General features: G+C 43.2%; 1 protein-coding gene across 5 annotated transcripts; it reads left to right on the forward strand.

Annotated features, from left to right (window-relative positions):
- Window positions 1-8,306: 8,306 nt before the first annotated feature.
- LOC140205759 (LIM domain transcription factor LMO4.2) lies at window positions 8,307-22,575 on the forward strand. 5 transcript variants are annotated; one of them, XM_072273370.1, is made up of 5 exons: window positions 8,307-8,901; window positions 9,831-10,113; window positions 15,022-15,118; window positions 15,588-15,743; window positions 22,355-22,575. In XM_072273370.1, the coding sequence occupies exons 2-5, from the start codon at window positions 9,875-9,877 to the stop codon at window positions 22,361-22,363; spliced, it is 501 nt and encodes a 166-aa protein (XP_072129471.1). In that variant the 5' UTR covers window positions 8,307-8,901; window positions 9,831-9,874; the 3' UTR covers window positions 22,364-22,575. The 5 variants fall into 5 exon arrangements, with proteins under 5 accessions (XP_072129471.1, XP_072129475.1, XP_072129472.1 ...); XM_072273374.1 differs by lacking the exon at window positions 8,307-8,901 and adding an exon at window positions 8,941-9,117; XM_072273371.1 differs by lacking the exon at window positions 8,307-8,901 and adding an exon at window positions 9,140-9,638.
- Window positions 22,576-23,093: the final 518 nt, after the last annotated feature.

A 23,093-nucleotide genomic window follows, 5' to 3' on the forward strand; every position in this document is an offset into this window, starting at 1 on the left:
CTAGATTAGACCACTGGCGACGGTCAATGTGACAGGCACCAAGGGATTTCTTCAGAGAGTCCTTGTACCTCTTCTTCGGTGCCTCTCTGTCATGGTGGCCAGTGGAGAGTTTGCCATACCGCACAATCTTGGGCAGGCGATGATCCTCCATCCTGGAGACGTGCCCTGCCCAGCACAGCTGCATCTTCAACAGCATGGCCACGATGCTGGTGACCTCCGCCTGTTTGAGGATTTCGATGTTGGTGACAAAGTCACTCCAGTGGATGTTGAGGATGGTGTGGAGGCAGTGCTGGTGGAAACACTCACGGAGTCGTAGGTGGTGATGGTAGGTGACCCACGACTCGGAGTCGTACAGGAGGGTAGTCAGTACAATGGCTCTGTACACGCTGATCTTTGTGCCTTTCTTCAAATGCTTGTTGTTCCAGACTCTTTTGTACAGCCTGCCGAATGCCCTGTTTGCCTTTGCCAGTCTGTTGTCAATCTCTTTGTCGATCTTGGCATCTGACGAGATGGTGCACCCCAGGTGGCTGTCTTCAGCTCTACCTCACTGATGGTGATGCGGGGAGGGTGGTAATCTTCCTGAGGTGCGGGTTGATGGAGAACTTCTGTCTCCTTCAAGCTGACTTCCAGTCCGAAGAGCTCGGCAGCCTCTGTGAAGCAGGATGTTAAATGCTGTGGGGCTGTCTCTGGGCAACAAAGGCAGCATCGTCAGCGAAGAGTAGCTCTCGGATGAGTTGCTCCAGTGTCTTGGTGTGGGACTGTAATCGCCTCAGGTTGAACAGGCTGCCATCGGTGCGGTATTGGATGTAAACACCGTCCTCGGCATCAAGGTCTTCTGTGGCCCTTTCGAGCATCATGCTGAAGAAGATGGTGAGGAGAGTTGGTGCGAGGACGCAGCCTTGCTTTACTCCATTGCTTATTGGGAAGGGTTCTGAGAGGTCGTTGTTGTGTCTGATTTGGCCACGCTGATCTTCATGTAGCTGGATGACCATGCTGAGGAACTTTGGGGGGCATCCCAGTCGTTCCATGATTTGCCACAGACCTTCCCTGTTCACAGTGTCCAACGCTTTGGTAAGCTGGACAAACATCATGTACAATCCCTTGTTCTGTTCCCTACATTTCTCTTGGAGCTGCCTGAGGACAAATAGAACACAGAACATAGAAGAGTACAGCACATTACAGGCCCTTCGGCCCATAATATTGCGCCGACCCTCAAACCCTGCCTCCCATATAACCCCCCACCTTAAATTCCTCCATATATCTGTCTAGTAGTCTCTTAAACTTCACTAGTGTATCTGCCTCCACCACTGACTCAGGCAGTGCATTCCATGCACCAGCCACTCTCTGAGTAAAAAACCTTCCTCTAATATCCCCCTTGAACTTCCCATCCCTTACCTTAAAGCCATGTCCTCTTGTATTGACCAGTGGTGCCCCTGGGAAGAGGCGCTGGCTATCCACTCTACCTATTCCTCTTAATGTCTTGTACACCTCTATCATGTCTCCTCTCACCCTCTTTCTCTCCAAAGAGTAAAGCCCTAGCTCCCTTAATCTCTGATCATAATCCATACTCTCTAAACTAGGCAGCCTCCTGGTAAATCTCCTCTGTACCCTTTCCAATGCTTCCACATCCTTCCTATAGTGAGGCGACTAGAACTGGACGCAGTACTCCAAGTGACTCCAAGTCCCTGATCAGACCATGATTCTCTACCCTGTCGGTGGTGCCCCTGTTGGCTCTGAAAATATTTCTGCAGCTAATGTGATATTTTTGAAGTGGCATCATTGTTTCAGGAAATGCAGGAACCAATACTGCCTGACAATGTGGCAGCACAGGAGAAAGGGAAGGAGGAAGGACATCAGAAGGAGAGATGGGCAAAAGCAGGGAAGAGAATGGGTGAGATACAGAATGGGGAATGTAATAAAAGGGAAGAGGGAGGGGGAAGAAATTACCAGGAGTTAGAGAAATTGATGGGCTTTGATACATTTGGCTGAAAAGGCCTTATGTAGTCCATCATATTGAAAAAAAAAGTCCCCAGCAGCATTGTATTGCATCAACTGTACACTGGGGATGTTGGTGTATATGTTCAGACTCAAGGGACCTGAGTGAGGCTTGAACCCATTACTTTCTGATGCAGAGGTGGGAAGGTTACCAAATAAACCAGGCTTAGGTTAATACTAACTTCAGAAGGTAAACTCCTCATACACTATTGTGTTGACTTTCCCATTACAAGCCTGTTGAAACCGCCTTGTCAATCTAAGTCAATGTTACTTGCATGGCCAATACACTGCAGGACACTTACAACTACTAGTAACAGTAGATTCTTATCCCATCATGGGACATTTATTGTTGGACATTGGAACTGAAAACACAATCCAGTATACTGTATATCATTAAGAAAAATATTGTTGTATACAACAATACTTGACATTTTTCAGTGCAGTTTTATACTAAAAGACTTCACTATGGACGGCCGGTCCTAGGTCTGGCTGCAACCCCATACCATAAAAACCCAGTGCCATAAAAATGTCAACAGAAGCTCCAAAGACCTCATTCATGGGAGAAGAAGGATTTTTGAGGATGAGTTACATCTGGGGACAACTTAGAAACTGGCCTGGGACAGGACACTGGCGAGCTGCTGTCAGTGGCCTATGCCCCAGTAGGGGTAATGGTTTTGAGAAAATTATACTAAAATGGATGCATATTAAATTCACATCTTTAATGCAAACAAATTAATAATGCTCTGCAGCTCAATGACGGAATGCACATACTTTACATCTGGTATGGAGAACCAATGAGCTATTTGTGGAAATACTGTGTTGGTTGCAGAAGTGTGGCAGCACAATCTTAGCTGATATGATTTGATGCAAAATGACATGTTTCACTGTGTGTTTTGGTGTACACATGATAAATAAAGCTAATCTTATTTAATCTTAAGGCATGCCCTTTTCTCAATGTTACCATTGGGTAGGAGGTACAGAAGCTGGAAGGCACACATTCAGCAATTCAGGAACAACTTCTTTCTCCTGCTATCCAATTCCTAGATGGACATTGAACCCGTTAACACTACCTCACTTTTTAAATATATATTATTTCTGTTTCTGCGTGATTTTTAATCTACTCAATATACATATACTGTAATTGATTGATTGATTGACTTCTCTCTCTGCTAGATTATGTATTGTATTGAACTGCTGCTGCTAAGTTAACAAATTTCACAACACATGCTGGTGATAATAAACCTGATTCGGATTCCGATTACTTTGTTGGAAGAAATGCACACTACTGCAAGGAAAAAGTGAACATATAAAATAAGTAGTGGGTTCTTCTATGGAAATTACCTAATCTTCTCATTACATTGATTACAGATACTTACAAAACACCAAATTCAAGAGATTCTGCACATGCTGAAAGCTTTGAGCAACACACACACACATCCTGGAGGAACACAATAGTTCAGGCAGCATCTATGGATGGGAATAAACAATCAAATGTTTGGGATGAGAACCTTCATCAGGACTTGATAAGGGGTCTTAGCCCAAAACATCAAATATTTATTTTCCTCCATAGATGCTGTCTGACATTATGAGTTCCTCCAGCAGTTTGTGTGTGTTTCTAAAACCCTGGAACTTTTGTGGGATTGTTCCCAAAACATTTTAGAGTTCATTAAAATGTGCTGTCAAAAATGTGTACCTTAATGAAATAATGTAAACATTCTGTCTGTATCACCGTTTGGTACAGGGAGGGGGTGGGCTACATTGCATAGGATCAAAATAAGTTATGAAGAGTTGTAAACATAGTCAGCTCCATCATGGGCACTAGTCCCTGTAGTATCCAGGACAGCTTTCAAGGAGCAATGCCTCAAAAAGGGGGTATCCATCGTTAAGGACACCCATGAGCCAGGACATGTCCTGTTTTCATTGTTTCCATAAGGAAGGAAGTACAGGAGCCTTAAGGCACACACTCAATGATTTAGGATATTGAACCCATAAACACTACCTCACTCCTTTTTTTCTATCATTATGTATTGCATTGTACTGCTTCTCCAGAGATAGCAAATCAACACACGCCAGTGATATTAAACCTGATTCCGATTCTGAAGCCATTCACACCATTAAGAATGGAATTATAGAACTGAATTTGTACATCTTTATTCACTAGTCCATCTTAATTCATTAGTTGTTGCAAGTTACTTGTGTCTAGTTTAATCTTTAGGCACTATCGGTGGAACTTAATAGGCAATGTTTTGTGCGGTTTTTCCCATCTCTCTGAGAGTACTAACATATCTGTATTTTAATTTCCTGCACTTTGTGCAAATATTCTGCATGTCATGTCTAATTAGTAAACATTAGTAGACTGTTCCACACCAGATCCTGTTTTTCATGGCACCTCCACCTAGGTGACTGTCAAATGCGTGGTTTCCATTTAATCAGTCCCTTTCCTTCACTGGGACTAACTCTGATGCCTACACTTACATCCATAGCTAAGTCAGGCAACCTGGATTCAAAGTCAAAGTAAATTTATTATCAGAGTACATATATACCACCATATACTAACTTGAGATTCACTTCCTTGCAGGCATTTACAGGAATTTTTTTTTAAATGATAGAATTTATGAAGAACTATACATAACAAAGATTGACAATCAAAGTGTAAAAGAAGACAAATTAAAAATATATTACTGAGAACATAATTTGTATAGTCCTAGAAAGTGAGTCTGTATATTGTGGAACCAGATCGGAGTTGAGATGAGTGAAGTTATCCACACTGGTTTCAGGAGCCTGATGGTTGTAGTGTGATAACTGTTCATGAACGTGGTGGTGTGAGGCTCCTGTACCTCCATCCCAATGGTAGTAGTGAGAAGGGAGCATGGTCTGGATGGTGGGGGCCCTTGATGATGAATACTGCTCTCACATGGCAGAAAAGATGCAGATTGATTAAAGGTTTCCGTTGAGGTTTGAATATTAATAGCCGAGTTCTGAGTGAATTGCTTCAGCCCTCATGATATGCAACTATGTCAAAGAATTTGCAGCCTGAACCACAACTGCATCTCACCATAGAGTTCCTAGGCTGCCCTTCACGCCCATTTTTACAACAGGCACACCTTCTGTTAGCGTGAAAATTCAGTTCGCTCTAGTCCAATATTCACGATGCAGGTGGGAATGTAAGCATGAAGGGCCAGACAATGAATCAATTGATCTACATTGCTTGGTCTTCCACCAGGTGGTGCTTTTAACCAGCAAGCCGCTGGGAAAGGGATGCTGAAAGCGTTCTGCAGGCAGAGAGGAGAATCACGCCGGCAACACTAAATCAGATAAACTGGTACAGTCTGTGGACTCACTTTAGGAACTCTGCAGCCCATGTTCTCAGAATAATGTGTTTGCTGTTTTATTATTTCCATAATTTGCCCTCTTTTGCACATTGAATGCTTACCGGTCTTGGTTATGTGAGGTTTTTCATAGATTCTATCATTTTCCTGTGGGTGCCTTCGAATGAACCTCAAGGTTCTATATAGCATACATCGATAATAAAATTACTTTGATCTTTGGTGTGGGGCTTACTTTTTCTTCTGGATTTAACTTTGCTCTTTAATAGATCTCAAGTATCAAGGGTGAACTTTATTTGCCATATGCATTTATAAACGTTTTAGTATTACGTGTATTATATCATAACGAACGGTGCCCTGGCAAAGTGCAAAAGTTGTGACAGTGATCTGTTTCTAATATTAATATGTTGTCCCCTTTCTGCTGTAGTAACTGGTTTGCAGTCGGGATGTTGACCCCCTCCCCCACACCAATAACCGATCCCCGCCGTAACTCTCAGCAACAACACGGCGTGAAGCAAAATCAACTCTATCTGCAAGTCAAAGCAAAGCGAAACAGAGATTCTGGGAGATTGCTTAGCAGCAGGTTTCCCCGTCTTCTCCTTTCAAAATTTTGTACGGTGTAACACAGAGCAGCACATACGAAATGCTGGAGGAACTCAGCAGGTCGGGAAGCATCAATGGAGGGGAATACCGTAACCAGTCAAGGTTTCAGGTCAAGACTTTACCAGGACAGTGACACTGAACTAGGCTGTCAGCCCAGACTTTGTCTAAAGGTTTACCTCAGCTTGCTGCTTGCCATCTGAACACAGGGAGCGGAACCAGATTTTAGGGCCCGAGGCTGAGCGCTGGAAAATGGGATTTGATTTGTACAGATTGTAGTCCTTCACGTGTTCATACTGGGCTGAAGTTTCTACCGTTGTATTCATTTAACTTTTTCCCAACATCCAGCCGCACCAGGTGAGCAGGAGAGGAAATCTTGGCTGATTTCACTGCACAACAGTGTTGCACTGTCTCTTTTACAGTGATAATTCAGCATAGATTCAAGATGGCAGCTGGCCCGGCTGGTAATTGAATCCCCAAACCCTTTACCGGTTGAGCAGTCTGGGAAATCCCACACGGTTTCAAATATTAACCAAGTAACTGTCAGAAGCTGAAGAAAGTCCAAATAACATGCAGGAGAGTAAATGTGTAACTTAAAACAAAACAGTACTGTATACCATCAGTGTTGGGTCAGCACGGTAGCGTAAATACAATGACAGCGATTCGGGGTCAATTCCCGCAGTTGTCTGTAAGGAGTCTGCACGTTCTCCCTGTGACCAAACGTATTTCCTCGGGGTGTCCCGGTTTCCTCCCACATTCTAAGGCCCTACGAGTTAATAGGTTAATTAGTCTCATGGGCGGAATTGGATTGCAGGAGTTCCTAGGGGCGGAAGGATCTGTGGCCTGCTGAATATCTAAATAGAATAAAAATATAACATTTATAATTTGAAAAGTATCTTCTTGAACCGCTGAATTCCAAGTGAGGAAGGAGGCCGTAGGGTTTAGACGCCGCCTCAACGAAGGAGCGGCGATACACAGTAATTCCAAGTCCGATGGCGTGTGACATGGAGCGCAACCTGCGGGCGGTGGTACTCCCGTGCACCTGCCGATCTTAGCTTCTGCCACGAACCATTATTCCAGTCCGAGTTTCGCAAAAAAAAACACGGAGCACTTTTGACGAACATAGTCAACGGGAAGGAGCGTGGCGACAATCCCCACACAAGAAGCTCCCACAACCCGAAATGAAACAAAGACCGGATTGAAGGGTCCCGGGCCGAAATGTTTATTGCTCTCCACAAATGCTGCCTGACCTGCCGTGTGTGTGTGTGTGTGTGTGTGTGTGTGTGTGTGTGTGTGTGTGTGTGTGTGTGTGTGTGTGTGTTATTCTGGATTTTCAACATCTGCAGAATCTCCTATCTTTATGACTTGATTATCTGTTTGCATGTCATTGATCGCTGAATAAATACTGATCAAAACACCAGAGCGAACAGCCCAGATCTTCTTCAAGGTTGTGCCATTGGTATGTTCCCAATGGGCAGGCAAACGGAGCACGATTTAAGTTTTCGCTTGTCAACGGTGCAGCATTCCGTCGGCACTGCACTGGAAACGATCGGGATTATGCCCTCAAAAGTCTGCGAGTGGGACCAGAGCCAAAAATCATCCGACTCAGGAAAATAAGTCAGCTGCGAGAGCGGAGTATGACTTTTCTAAAAAAAAGTCAAAGGATCCAAGAAGAACACCAACCTCCTTTTATTAAAAAAAAAGCCATTTGATTTATTGCTCTATTTTATTAAAAACTTCTGGATTACGAAACTATTCCAACGATTAACTACTCATGTGTAAATGATTCATCAATTGGGTAATGATGTCCACTTAAAAAAAATCATATTTCGCTTTCATGCGTAGCTGGGTTTACTCATTTTCTTTCTTTTTTCGGCTGGCTATGTCCCTCATTAACCCAGAACTCCTGACTGGTCACTGCACTTTCCATACCGATCTAAATGCTTGAAACCCGGGATGTACAGGTTCAAAACAGATGTTTCGGTTCGTTCGCAGAATACATTCACATGCGCAATTTGGACTGCATATTTACTCTCTCGCTAAAATAAAACTATCTAAAACAGTCATCAAATCAAGAATTTAATTAACCCGCACGACCAGCAGAGAAAAACAAGTATTGAATAAATTACTAAGTAAATAACCCGATGTTATACCTCTGTGAAGTACACAGACAGAGCACATACGTGTTCTGTGCGTGCGTTCACGCTTTTTTTTGCGTTCGGGGAGATTGCGGTTTACAGTCAGTCACACAGGACTGTGTGATCTTGCCCTGCTTTTCTTTGGTGCTAGTGATTGGTTGGTTCTGTTATTCCGCCTGAATCGTGCGGTGTTGGTTGGGCGGCCCAGGCTGACGTGCTGCTCCGGGTGTGTGTGTGTGTGTGTGTATGTGTGTGTATGTGTGTGTTTGTGTGTGTGTGTGTGTGTAGCTGGCTCCGCCGCTGTCACTAACACATGTAGGTAGCTGCAGCGGCAGAGCAGATCGGCCGCGCCGTGTGTGCGTGCGAGAGAGAGCGTAAACTCCCCTCGCTCCCTCGCCAGAAGGACGAAGCCCCGTCCTCCACCACCAGCCTCCACTTGGCCGTCGTTGTTGCAACAACCCTTCTCCCACCGATCCACCCAAAAGGAGAGGCTCCTGGAGTAACCCGCCGCCCTGCATGCACACAGAAGTTAGCAGCCGGACATCTGAAAGCGAGAACTTCGGTTTACCTTGTGCCGTCGGCAGCGGACACGAGATAGAGAGCGCACATAAAGAGCTTTCATGATATTTCCAGACAGCGAGCGATTAAAATACCATAAGGCCGATCTGTTGTGGGACTGCGCTGTGTAAGACTGGCGATTGGATTCCTTCATTTGCAACTGAATTCTAGACGTGTCTTTCAAGATCGTCGCAAATATCTGATAAGCAATCGTTTTTTTAAAAAAAAGCAATCCACATATACGCACGCACATACACACACACTACCGACCAAGCGGAGAGCAGGTAAGACTGTGGTCGCGTGGAGGCGATTAATCTGGGGATAGAAAGGGAGGTGTTCGGATTTGGTTTGGCTGCGGCGGGTAGCGCACGCACGGTGCCTTGTCCCCGGCGGCTCGTCTGTAACTGCCGTTTTCCAGCCTACTTTGTATGACTGGTTTAGTTGGCTGCAGCTCTCCGTCTCTCGGAGCCCCGGCCGAACCAAGCATTCGCCCGAATGCAGTTAAGTTAAAAAGCTTTTCTTAAAAAAATAAAGCAGAGTTGTCCCCCCCCCCCCACTTAGGAGGAAAACTTGTCGAGGCCCTAGATCCTACGTATAGCGGTTTATTTTCTGGAGGGGCTGCCGGTTTCTTTGCGATTCGGTTTGTTTTGAAGATTTAATCTGCTGGAGGTTGGGGTTGGCGACGGGGTTCCCCGAGATATTTTGCCGCCGGATTGTTTCTGACTTTCTCAATTTCCTCTCTTGCGGTCGCCGCAGCCCCGCATTGAGACTGGCGTGGTTTATTTAAGGGAGAAAAAAAATAACAAGGGAAGCCTGAAACGATCGCACATCAGGCACATGTGCAGGGCAGCTAACAGCTCCCCCTCTCTCCTCCCCCCTCCCCTTGCCTTCATGGAGAGGCGCATTCATCTTGAAATGACACGAAGGAAGCCACAGCAGTATTGAGATTACTGATCAAGGACAGATTAGACCAGCATAAACACAGTCTTTGGGTAACAGGTTAACAAGCCACTTAATTGAGGTGTGTGTGTGTGTACGTGTGTGTGTGTTGGGGGGGGGGGGTGACTGTAACGCCACTGCCGGCTTGGGCCTGATCTGAGATTTCATTCCTATCTTCAACCGACCGTCGGCAGAATAATACACCAACCTTAAATGAAATATTTTTATTTTCGTCTTTTTTCTTTCTCTCTCTTTCTTCCTGTCCTGAATGTAGATTCGATCGGATTTGCAATTGAAACAAAAACACATAAGCATATAATGGTGAACAACGGGAACTCACAGACGCCCACAGCCGGCGTGAACCGCGCGGGCCTCGCTTGGAAAACGTGCGCCGGCTGCGGGGGCAAAATCGCCGACCGGTTCCTCCTGTACACAATGGATAGTTACTGGCACAGCCGCTGTCTCAAGTGTTCCTGCTGCCACGCTCAGCTCGGAGAGATCGGCACTTCTTGCTATACGAAGAGTGGAATGATACTGTGTAGGAACGACTACATCAGGTAAACACTCTCTGTTTCTCCGGTTCCTCCAACTTTACACTCTACGGGGCCGGGCTTGTTTTCTAAGGGGACGGTGGAGCAATTACAGCCTTATATTTGGACACTGTTGTTTTTTAGACCCAGGCCTCCCTCGTACTACAACCCCCTCTACTGAAAACCTCTCCTTTCCTCAAGCTCCCACCTTTCCCCGCTTTCTTATCTAACAAGTCAACTCTCAGCTGTGTTTGAAAGCCAGTCAAGACTCTCCCCTTTTAAAACGCCGGAACGGGAGATTGGTGGGGAATTTTCTGAGGAGAGTCTGCTTTTCAGATTCCTAGCTACCGCTAAAGGAGAGTTGCAGTGTAAAAATCATTGCATCTTATTAAGTGGAATCTTATTAAAAATAGGTCAATCAATCTTTCATGCTCTCCACCCTCCAATCGCTGGAATAGTAATTGATTCAGAAAGGTAAACACTGCCGGGGCCTAAAATGTCTCACTTGAATTCTGCTGTTGCTTTCGATCTTAAAAAAATATTGAATTCTGCTTGTTATCTTTACAATAGAGTAGAATTCTCTTTTTTAAGAGGGTTGTGGTATTGAGAACCGAACTGTAAGCTCTATGCCCGATTCGGCTTCTGTTTAATAATAACTTATTTATAGAGCACTTTTCATACAAATGATGTAGTTCCAAGTGCTTTACAATGGGATAAAATGCAAACATGGTAATAAAAGACAGAATGATATTAGAAGCAAGGTTAAGTAAATAGCTGGCTTTTAAAATTGTCAGCTGGGTCTGCATCCCTTATAGTTTTAGGGAATGAAACTATTTTAGGAGCGGAGTTTTAAAAAAAACTGACGTTTATTGTCACGTACATGAGTGCCTGATATTCGCAATATCATAATGTCTTTTTTATTTATTTCTGGTGTACTGGAAGGTAAATTTAAAGGAGATTAAGAATTTCATAATGCTTTTTAAAAACTCCCGTGCAACCGTTTATAAAGGGTTCTAGACAACATTGGCTTTCACTGAATCTTCGCCGGGGGCCATGGGGGGAAAGAGTCTTATTAAAAGGAGAAAAGGACGCGATGAGAGAGTTTGGGTTTGAATTCGGAAACCTTCCTACCACGTGATACTCCTTCCAATCACCTAAATGGAAGAGGACAGGTCACATGCCAAAACTTTCAGAAATTAAACGCGTAATCCCTGAAGGTGTCGTGATTTGATGGCGGGGTTAGGAAGATTGTGTGGTTTAGGATTTAAGTGGACAAGTTTAGTTTCAGTGACCTGAATTAAAGACGTGCGAAAACCCAGGGGAAGTTTGCATTAAGCTTTGCCGCTGTGAAATTTAGTAGCAGCAAGCTTGTCAGACACCTCATCAAGAGGCTCAGAACGCCGGTGTGTGTGTGTGTGTGTGTGTGTGTTGGGGGGGGGGGGGTGCAGCAGTTCTATGATAGGTAACCATTTAAAGTTGCATTATATGCTTGTTTTCCCAGTGAAGATAAGTGGCTCAAATACCGGCTCATCTGCGGTGGCGCTTCGGATAACTCAGTACTTCTTGATGGGTGTTGCCTGGGAGGAAAAGGGGGTTTGAGGTACCTTATTTTTTTAAAAAAAGCAGCGCCTTCGTGCGAGAGGAGAAGCCCGCTCGACCCCTCGGGCTTTAGATATCCCGAGATAAACCAAATTCATGTAAATATGCATGATTTGTAAAATGGTTAAATAGTGCAAGCTCCCCACCCCCTATACATACAAAAGCACCATCGTTTTTCAGTTTTAAATACCTAAGGACGCGTGAAGGGACTCGGTTTGTAAGGTGGACAGCAGAAGGTGACTGGCATGTCTAATATGAAGACAGCCGCCATCAATAAACAAAAATATTTAATTAAGAAAATTAGCTTTTGAAAGTAAGACTATTACCAGCTCGCCTGTCGCCCGTCCTCTCTGCTGTAAATCCTAGACACGGAAATTCAATAGGTGGTATTTCTCTCTCTCCTCTCCGTCCCTTCCCATTCAGGACGGCAAGGTAAATGTAAGATTTGGTTACTCAATACTTCTGAAGTCTGTCCACTCCATAAACCTGATTGCAGGAGTTGCGGGGGGGGGGGTGTGGTAGTTTGGAAAAGCCCCCAGTATTTCAAATTAATTAAATCGCATCGCATGTAATTTAGGGGGACGTTTATCTTGATTTGTCATCACAATTGATTCAAAGTCCCCAATTCGCTTGGGAAAAGACCATCTACTCTGCTTTATATGTATTTTACCATTTTCTATCTCCCTCTCCCGCGCCTATATTTGCATTAACTGTATTTTCCTTCCAGCTGTCCTCCCGTCCTTTCCGCCCCCAGCCTTTCCTCCAATGCGCTATTTTTTCGCAATTATGCAAAAGCACCATTTTATGTATCAATATATTCCGCCTCTATTAAAACGCTTGAAGAGTTCCATCTCATTTGGGGCCCCGGTTTGATACTGTGATTGATCGGTTTGCTGGATTGTTGAAATATTAACGACCTCTTCGACTCGGAGCCCCAGAAGAAAATTGAAACCAATTTTCTGTCGTCACAGTCTGAAGGGAAGATTAAACTCCCCCCTGTATTAATTAGTCGGCGCTGGGGGTAGTGTTTCCCCTCGCTACCAGATGTAAGTAGAAGCCGTTTCACCAGGTCCCAAGTCGGACAGATAGACACTTAATTGAGCACCGCAGGTCCTTGAAGTTCCATCAAAGAGCGCCAAATGAACTTGAGGAATCTCCTCTTTCTGTCTATTTACATTCGAGTCACGCAGCGCCCGGAGTGTAAAGTTTTCGTATAATGTTACACATTTGACCCTGAATTGTCTTCAGCGCGAACCCGCTTCCCATCTGTCAGCCTGCGCACCGTTACTTCCTATTACCTCAAAGCAACCTCTTTCCCCCCCCCCCCCGCCTTAATCCGAGGGAGGAAGTTTGGACCAAATATTTGATATTTACGATTATATCTAGATATTACACGTGAAACAAAATAGGCCTGATTCCGAACAGCTTATCCTGCAGTATGTTCTCAGTGCACTCTGGCTTGTGACAACCATTTTCAGTTTCTCGTTGGGATGCGGAGGAGAGGTATTGCGACGATCATTAGAGAAGATTAAAAGAAAAGATTAAAGGTGTTCCATGTTAACCGCGGTGACAGAAGCTTCGGCAGAGAACAGCAAAGAACTAGCAGACTTTGCAACGTCTTGTAGCGCTGCTGTACAACTGTTACACTATTCATACGGGTCGATGCCAGTGAGTGGGCGGAGGTCACGTTCGCAAACTGTACCCTCTGATTGTGATTTATTACCCCCGCCGTGCCGAAAACCCCTCTTAGACTGCCCAGAGCCACATACTCCCAAGGAGTTAGTGCGTGGCGCCTAGGCCTCCTTCGCGCAGAGGCCATTATAATTCAGCAGCAAACGTGTCGATATGTCGTGTATCTAAACTAATTAGTTTTGAGATGGAGTTTTGATTGAACTCTGGCAATCGATGCCGGTGTAAAATTTGTTTCTCGGTCTCCTTATTAAAAGCTATCTTAAGCGGGCAGCTTTACTGCAATGTGTCACCCGTCGATACTTTTAATAACAATTTAAGAGGCTATTTTCAATAACGTGGCGACAGCGAAGTAATACGTTCGACAGGACGAGGCGTCTCCTGCACGCTCGGCTCCTGACAGCTATGAATGGCGCATTCACAGGCATACATCTGGCGCGAAGTCGGGGGAGTGTTGGTGGTAGCCGTCGTAACTGGAGTAATAGTATTTTCATGCTTGGGCCTCTCCGTTCCCCGCACGACTCCCATCCCCGATGCTTTCCCTGCAGCTCACCGCTCTACAGTATCATGGGGGAGGGGGAAGGGTGGCGACGAAAGGCGGGCGCATTCTCTACCCTGCTGGCCAAATTCAGGTGTTGGCAACTGGCGGGGAAGTCATCCGCATTGGGGACGGGATCAGATGAACAAATATTTTTTATAGTGAGGCGGCGAAGGAAGAGAGACTGCTGGTATGAAGCCTAAGGGAGTTAGTTAGCCGCCAATTGATAGCGCCAGCACACCTCTCACAAAGCGGGTGTGGGGAGAGGAAATGATGATTATACTCGCTGTGATTTGGGAGGTTGCTCTATCAGGGCACAATCTCCTGGTCTTGGCTAGGATGATATCCAATAGAAACTAATTCAGCCCAGCCTGTTTTTATCCAAACCTTTGTTTTTAGAGTGGCCAAGGCTGTAGTTGGAGTCAAAAATAACTTATCTGTCTTTATTACACACTGTGTACTGAGGAGCTCAGCAGATCCGTCAATGGATGGGAATAAACAGCCCACCTTTCACCTAAGGGCCTTGCAGAAAGGTTGACAGTTTGTTTCAGTGGGTTGATGCTGTCTGACCTGCTGAGTTCCTCCACTTCTTGGTGTGTATTGCTCTAGGTTTCCAGCATCAGTAGTACCTCTTGTGTTTATGATTATCTGCCTGTATGTTCTCCCAGATAGATGGTTATTTTAAATCTGCAGGCGTCCTTCTGAAACGGGTTCTTCCTCCCCCTGTAGTTTTCGCAGTGACATTTATCACCTTCTCCAAACCAGCACCCTATCAATTTCAAACACCTTGAACCTGGTCTGTAGAAGCTCTCTCCCTTGTGATCCTGCTCTCATTAAGTTGGTTCAAGCATTGTTATGGAGTTAACTTGATTGCAAGTGTTCTAGATGTTTGAAGCTGAACTTGGAGGTTGGGGGGGTGAGGGCTGGGTAAGGGTAATAAAGCTTTTTTTTTGTAAAACGTATCATTCTTTCAAATACACCAGTGATAATCTATGCAAAACACAAGGAGCTGTGGGAGTATTTCTTTCCTTTTCTCAGTGAACCCCTTTCTTTTGATTGTTACAGTCCAAGTGTAAAGTGTAACTCTTGCAACTCCTCTGCCTTTTTAGATTGTTTGGGAATAGCGGAGCGTGCAGTGCGTGCGGACAATCGATCCCAGCCAGTGAGCTGGTCATGAGGGCACAAGGCAACGTCTATCATCTCAAGGTAATAGTATCCGTCGGTGTTAAGGCATTTCATAGCTAATTAGCAAGGCAAATCTCCCTGTCAGTGCACAGTACTGCTGTTGTAATCTCTGCTTCCTTGGTGAGCTTTGAACAGTTCTATGGTATGTTGGTAGGAGTAGCTAAGATTGAATTCAGCAATACTCTAATTACTGCTGGGAAGACATGATTTGACTAAGCTGATTTATTCGTATGTCCATTTTCTATAAGTTAACCCTAATGCTACCCCACCTCACTTTACTGGAATAATCAGCATTACTTTCCTTCAATTTTAGTTTTATTTAATTCCATTTATATTACCCTTGCTATTTTACTTGACAAATTTCAGATTCCAGCTCTTCATTGGCTAAAGAGTGTTCTCCTGAATTTATGAGTCATGTCACTGATATTTATGACCTCTGGTTCTGGACTCTCTAATGACATTGAAAATGGTGTCACTTTCCTGTCTCCAGTGCTTTACCTGTGCCACCTGCCGAAATCGTCTTGTCCCCGGAGACAGGTTTCATTATATCAACGGCAGTTTATTCTGTGAACATGACAGACCCACGTCCCTTATCAATGGACACTTGAATCCGCTTCAGAGCAATCCTCTACTATCTGACCAGAAGGTAAGCAGCTTCTGGCCCATCTTTCGATTCTGTACTCTTCTGTTACACCGCTTTGAATTTCATTTGCATTTATTGTGAGCGCAACTTGGGCATGCCATGAAATACATTGAAATGAGCGCTATGGTGATGGCAAATAACAGAAACAAACTTGGTGCTGAATAGAATTAAGATTGCTGTTTTGGTTGTACACTGAGGCTGTTGAAAAGGCATAGTGATATCCATGTTTTGTAGTGTGATCTGCCTTTTCAGTAACATTGGCATAGTTCTCTAGGATACAGTAACAACACTGTGTATCAATTTTATTTCCTTTTTTTCTTGCTGTATTACAATCAGAATCAGGTTTAATATCACTGGCATTTGTCATGAAATTTGTTGTTTTGTGACGGTAAAAAATTGCAATACATAATAATAAAAAAACTAGAAATTACAATAAGATATATATATATATATAATTAAATCAAATAAGTGGTTTAAAAAGTGATCAAAGAAAAGAAAAAGGAATAGTGAATCATGTACTTGGGTTCATTGTCCATTTATAAATCTGGTGATGGAAGGGAAGAAGTTGTTCTTGAAACCTTCAGTGTGTGTCTTCAGGATTTTGGTGAAACAATTTGTCTTAGGTTATTATTGTTTCCGAATATTTTATGTTCTTTCAAAGTAATAAATAAATGTTCATCTTGGCTTTCCCAATCAAACCTGCATCACTTTTAGCCACCACTTGCTGGTGGGTTGAATGTGTTTGAACCTGACATAGTTTGGTGTATGTGCTTTTAAACATTCAACACAAGTTTGGTCCATGCATGCTCTATCGCCAAATATCCCAGTTTACCTACTGTTCCAATGTGCTTTCAAAGCAATACAGAGATACCGTGAACAGATGTCCACTGATCTTAGGTAGGAAGACATGCCCTCATCTCATTGCTACTATCAGGGAAGAGGTACAGCAACCTGAAGACACACATCAATGCTTCAACAGTCCAATTGGAAGTATAATGTGCTGAAGAACTTTTCAGCTGAGCAAGCAGAGGGGTTGGTGCTCGCATCAGAAAATTGTTTAGTATCATTGGCAAATGTAAAACTGGTTTGTTTTGTGGCAGAAGTACATTGCAATACATAAAACTATAATTACAGTATATACATATATTTAAATTAGGTAAGAAATGAAAAAAAGAGCAAAGAATAGTGAGGTACTGTTCATGGATTGGTTCATTGTCCGTTCAGAAATCTGATGGCAGAGGGGAAGGATCTGTACCTTCTCCCTGATAGTAGCAATGAGATGAGGGCATATCCTGGGTGGCTGGGTCCTTAGTGATGGATGCCACCTTTTTGAGGCATGTCCTTTTACAGGTATCCTCGAGGGTGCGGAGGCTAGTGCCCATGACGGAGCTTGCTCGGTTTGCAACCTTCTGCAGCTTTATCTGGTCCTGCAGCAAGGCAGGGAGATAGGTAGCTAATGGTTCCTACCTCTCTTAAAGTTTCTTGTGTTGACTCCAACATAAGCTTACACAGCTAGAAGAGCACATTACAGACTCAGTGTAACAAAAAGTGCTGTGTTATCTTGCCCTTTATTGATTTTACATTCTTTTCTGATCTGAGTATCTTCTCAGATTCATGAGGAGCCATTATTCCTCATTAACTATTGCAAAATATTCATTTGTTGCACATTGTCTGTCTTTGATTAAAGGAAGGGAACTTCCTTTACACAGGATTAATAGTCATTATGCAACATTAATGCTACTTTACATACCAGAGTATCACAATTATTTCTTTGTTTCATGCCCTGCCTTGTCCTCGTTATCGCCCTTTCGTATCAGCTTGCCATACGGTTCCTACACCCAGTGAACCTAATACTAATAGATAAATTTCTTTATTATTGTCACTTATAATCACAGTACAGTGAAAAACTTGACTTGTATATGGTTCATGGGGATTAATTGAATACGACAGTGTGTGGAGGTAGTGCAAGGTTAAAAAATAACAGAATGCAGAATAAGGTGTCATAGAGAGAAAGTGTGGTGCAAGTAGATAGTTAAGTGTAAGGTTATAATCATAAGACAAGGAGCAGAATTAGGCCATTCAGCCCATCAAGTCTGCTCCACCATTCTATAATCTCTGAATTTATTATCCTTCTCAACCTCATTCTCCTGCCTCCTCCTCATAATTTTTGACACCCTTACTAATTAATAACAAAGTAGCACTCCATGACCTAGCCTTTGTTATTGCCTGATTCTCAATTCAATCTGTATTGGTATTGAATAATTTTATATTCTGCAATAATTCAAGCCCTTCGTATTCTTTTCACACACTGGTTCGGGTGCCACATTATCTGCAAAAGTTTCCTCTTGTCCGTTAAGACTATGACAGCCACAGCCTGTAGTGCAATCTTAAGCTATGATCTTGGTCCAGCCATCACTCCAGGTAGGTAAAGGACACAGTTTGGTCAGGAGTATATGCGAGATAGGGAAGCAGGGATATAAAACTCCTTCATGGACTTCCACCAACCCCTCCAAACCTCTTTTTAAACAAAGCATGAGAGGCTAAGGATATAAGTACAAATGCCCCTTCTGTTTCATTTCACCCTCACTAAAGTGTCAAGGGCAGATGTGTGTACATTGCCCAAATCTAATTTCCTCCAAATGGGGGCCAAGTTTGAAGGTTGAACCCAATTAAATGCTGACAGAAAGTGAATGTAACCTGTGTCATTGTAGTTCCAATGACTTGGTAGCCATTGGTTTAACCCTGTATACTTAATCCCCTACATTATAATTTCCCAGATGTTCCCATTCTTATTGCTAAGAGGCGTGTGGCTTGGTTCTAATATTGTTCTGTGCTCGGTACGGAATTAAAAGCATGTGATGTGCTCTCTTCTCTCTGCTAATGAGCTTCAGTTGGAGGTGTTTATACATTTCAGTCTCAGGAAAGTGTTTTTTCACTCCGTATACTCTACAGAAGTATGCGCTGTGTGGCAATTGGAAGGAGAATGAGACTATGTGCAAAATTGGTCCCTGACTGAGGATTCTGGTTCAAGGTAGATGTGGTCTTGGTGAAGATTGAGGTGTTAGGATCTTTCTGTGCTCCTGCCTTCTGTCTTCAGATCTCTCAGTATCTGCTGCAGCAGATGAGACATTGGGTATTGAGTGAATCAAGGTATGTGGGTATTGAGTGATCGAGGAATTAGTCCAAGAGAGTGGTGCTAAGGCAACAGATCAACTCTGACTTTATTGAATGGCAGAATAGACACAAAGGGCAGAATGGCCTGCTGTTTTCTATGATCCAGTGCAGGCAGTAGAAGTATGCATACATAATGAAAGTGGTCAGTACATTTCACCACAGTGCTGGGAAGGTTAATTGAGTGGAATTTTAACAAGTGTTAAACAGATGGGATTTTTCTTTAAGTAGCAAAGCATCAACAGCTCTGTGGCAAATGCAGCCTGCAGTTGAACTTGTTTTCTCAACACCCTCAATTTTCCTGGTGAACGGTCTCGGCTCCAAACGTGGACTGTTTATTTTTCTCCATGGATGCTGTCGGACCTGCTGAGTTCCTCCAGCATTTTGTGTGCGTTACCCTCAATTTTAACCTTTTATGCTATGGGAGTGTTTAACTTAAAAGAAAAGATACTCTTGTTAATGTTAAAACTGTTTGAAGTCCTACAAGCTGCACTTTTTTGTTAATGACAGGCCTTTTTTTTTCAAATGGACAGACTATTGCCAAGGACAAAAAATGTGCCTGACAAGTTTACGTTTAAAGAAAAATGCAAAACATTTCCATTAAAATGGCATAATTGGTGTTGTCTCTGTCGATAGTGGCCGACATTTGATGTTCATTTATTAAATAGGCGCTAGGCTGCTCCCTAATCTCTTTGTTCAAAACAGACAAATTACCTTTCTCACACTGTGGTCAAACTCAGGGGAATTAAAGCTCAATGCCTCAGCTAGTTTAATTAGCCTGCGAGTGGGGGGTTGCAAATTACTAATGCACCTCGGGCTTTTAGTGGCTTGATGAAAGGGTAAAAAAGAAAAATGCACTAAACTGTTAAAAGTTTTTAACCCATGAGAACTCAAGGCAGGACTTGTCTCTTTTTAAATTAATTTTGTATTTAGTTAACCCTTTGGATATTTGCTGGAAGGCAATTACCCTTCCAATGACTATGGCAGTGTTGTTTTCGAATGTATTTGGTTAACCATTACAGTATTGTGGAGGCAAACCTCTCAGAGAATGCTTGCAATATTTGTGCCTTTTATCTCCTTTCCATTGTAAGTGGTTGCAGTCTGTGAATTCATTGATAGGGCAATGTTTTAAATCTAGTCTGTTTCGGGGCCCCCTCTGTTTACTCGGGAAATCAAATCAAGGTCTCCATTTTGCAGTTATCCTTTGGCTGGCACCTTTATCTGACATTGGGGTGAGCGGGGAGGGTAGATGGAAGCTTTCCATTTTATTTGACGTACATCAGCTGATTTCAAAATGGAACGATTTAAGTAATGCAGAATTTAAATCCATTTAGTCAGAAGCTGCCCTGAATAAACGTTGCGGGAGCCTGAATGTTGTGTTCTGGCTGCAACTTCTAAAGTCTATTTGAAAGCTGGGATTAAGGTAATGGAGATGTTTACTTCGATATGCGGCTCACTCAGTAGTGGCACTTTCGGTTGAGTGAAATCGGTCATCTTGGTTGCCCCTGGCTCAAACAAACGGGCTCTGATGAAAGTAGAAGAAAAACAAACACAAGCGGAAAAATGCTTGAAGCACAGATCAGCTGCAGGTGCACAGAGAAAGGGGAAACACATATTTCTGTTGTAACTTTTGGTGGCAAACGCTGTATAAAAATTCAAGAAGCTTTTAGAGAGAAACATGAAAATACAGGGAATGGAGGAATATAAACCATGTTCATGCTCTAAACTCATGCTCTGAATATTATCTAATCTATCTATCTATCTATCTAACTATCTCTGCCTACCAATCTACCTAACTAGAGTACTGTGCAAAAGTCTCAGGCAGATTTACATGGCTTGGGTGCCTAAGACATTTGCATAGTAGTGTAGTAATTTTATGTATTGCACTGTACTGCTGCTGCTGCAAAAAAACAAGTTTAATGACACATGTGAGTGATGATAAACCTGATTCTGATATGGGTTGCCGTTGTAGATTGAGAGTGGGGAGGGGGAATCACGGTTGCGAAAAGGGAAGTAAGAGAGGAGGGAGTGGGAAGCACCAGAGAGACATTCTATAATGATCAATAAGCCAATTGTTTAGAATCAAATTATTTTGCCTGGTGTCACGGGGCTGGGAGTGCCTGGACCTGAGCCATCCCTGCCCTTGGCACTCCTTCTCTGCCACCTGTCCTACCCCCCTTCTGCAGTGCTCCACCCTCACCATTCCTAACATCCTTAGCTCCCACCAAATTTACAAATTCATTCTCAGCTCCACATTGACAAATACAGTACCATGTAAAAGTCTTAGGCACCCGAGCAATATATATATATGTATATGTGCCTAAGACTTTTGCATAGTACTGTATATCTTAAATATCCATATCTGTCTGTCTTTCTACCTACCAGCCTAGCTGCCTACCTACTGTACTGTGCAAAAGTCTTAGGCACATGTAAAAAAAGGCTATAAAGTGAAGATGCTTTCAAAAATAATGAAATAAAATGTTTCTAAATCTCAAAAAAATTACTATGAAGAGCAGTAGACAGTATGACCATCCCTACACTTTTGTGCAGTTTTATAGGAAAATTGGCTGGTCATTGTTCCAAGCATCTTGGAGAACTTGTCACAGTTCTTCTGCATACTTTGGCTGTCTCACTTGCTCCTGTCTCTCCAGGTAATCCCAGACAGCCTTGTGGAGGCCATAACATCTGAAACCATGTAAAAAATCTAGGGTGCCTAAGACTTTTGCACAGTACTGTAGCTACCGACCTAATGATCAACCTATCTAACTAGTTTTTAATTAATTTATTTTTATTTCTATAGCTTATCTTCTTTTGCACATTGTTTGTTAGTCTTTGTGTGTAGATATTTTATTAATTCAATGAATGACACAGCACTAAATTGAACTAAACCGAACGGTCCTAGACTGTTTCAGTGACTGATGGTTTATACTCTGTGATTTTCATTTTTTTTGCCAATTGTGTGATTTGCTCCTTTTTGGTGCATTGGGTGTTTGATGTTTTTCGAACGGGTTCCATCGTGCTTCTTTGTTTCGTGGCTGTCTGTGGGAAGATGAATCTCAGGGTTGTATACTGCATATATACTTTTGATAATAAATGTGCTTAGAATCTTTTTCTTTGTCCTTCTGTGGATGCCTGCAAGGAACTGAATCTCAGGGTAGTACAGGGTGATAGATGCTATCTTTGAGAATAAATGTTCTTTGAAATGTGCAGGCAGAAGGGATCAAATTAATTTGGCACCATGCTGAGCAGAAGCATCGTGGACCGAAGGGCTAGTTTCTGTGCCACGCCATTCTATGCATTAGCTGTGATCTTATGAAATGGGGGGGGGCAGAGTGGCCAACTCTCTCTGTTCATGTGGCCGGAGATGGTGAGAGGTGGGGTGATGCACACCAGCAGCTCTTCATGACTTGAACCCCCCCTCACCTCCTTTCTTTCCTTTCCAGGTTTGCTGAGGTGGCTTGGAGCAGTGCAGAAAGCGTGCCTTCATCTTTTCAATCTGGCTCATCGCAAGTGGACCCCACTTTGTTCCAGTAGACAGTCATGTTTTTTGGCTGGTTTCAATGCCAGGTACACGACGACATTGCACACTTGTATACCCTCGCTAGTTTGCTCTCACCAAGCTCTTCCTGCATTCAAAGTGACTTGAGGACACCAGATTAAGGATTCTGTGAACCCGGGGCTAATAACTGTTCAGAGGGTGTGGGGGTGGGGAGGGGGGTTGTGAAAGTAAAAATCAAATGGCTATTGAAGGACATCTGGGATAATGACAAATTAAAATCATTATTGGAGGTTTTGCGACGTGCTACGTACCTACATTAATATTTAGCAGGGCACTGGCCTTGGGTTCCTCCCCTCCCCCTTGTATTCTATTTTTCTTTAAAACATCCTTGGCAAAAAAAAGTGTCGGCTCTTTGTATTTCTAAGTGTTGTAAAGACAATGTGTTTATTGCTATTATTAATAAAGAGGCAGCAATGGGAGAAGAAAAATCCAGTGATCTTTGTGGTAGTTCTCTATCATAAACACTTGTAGTGGTTCTCTGTACAATGACATGTATGCATGCATGTATGTGATTTGTCAAATGTTGCTTCTCTCTTAACCCCCTTCCCACCCCCAGCAGAAGAATTCCCAGCTTTCCAGTCTCTTATGTAGGACTTTAAGAATGGAAATTTTATTTGTGATAT

Source organism: Mobula birostris, chromosome 12 (genome assembly GCF_030028105.1).
Source record: "Mobula birostris isolate sMobBir1 chromosome 12, sMobBir1.hap1, whole genome shotgun sequence".
In the NCBI taxonomy this organism is placed as follows: domain Eukaryota; kingdom Metazoa; phylum Chordata; class Chondrichthyes; order Myliobatiformes; family Myliobatidae; genus Mobula; species Mobula birostris.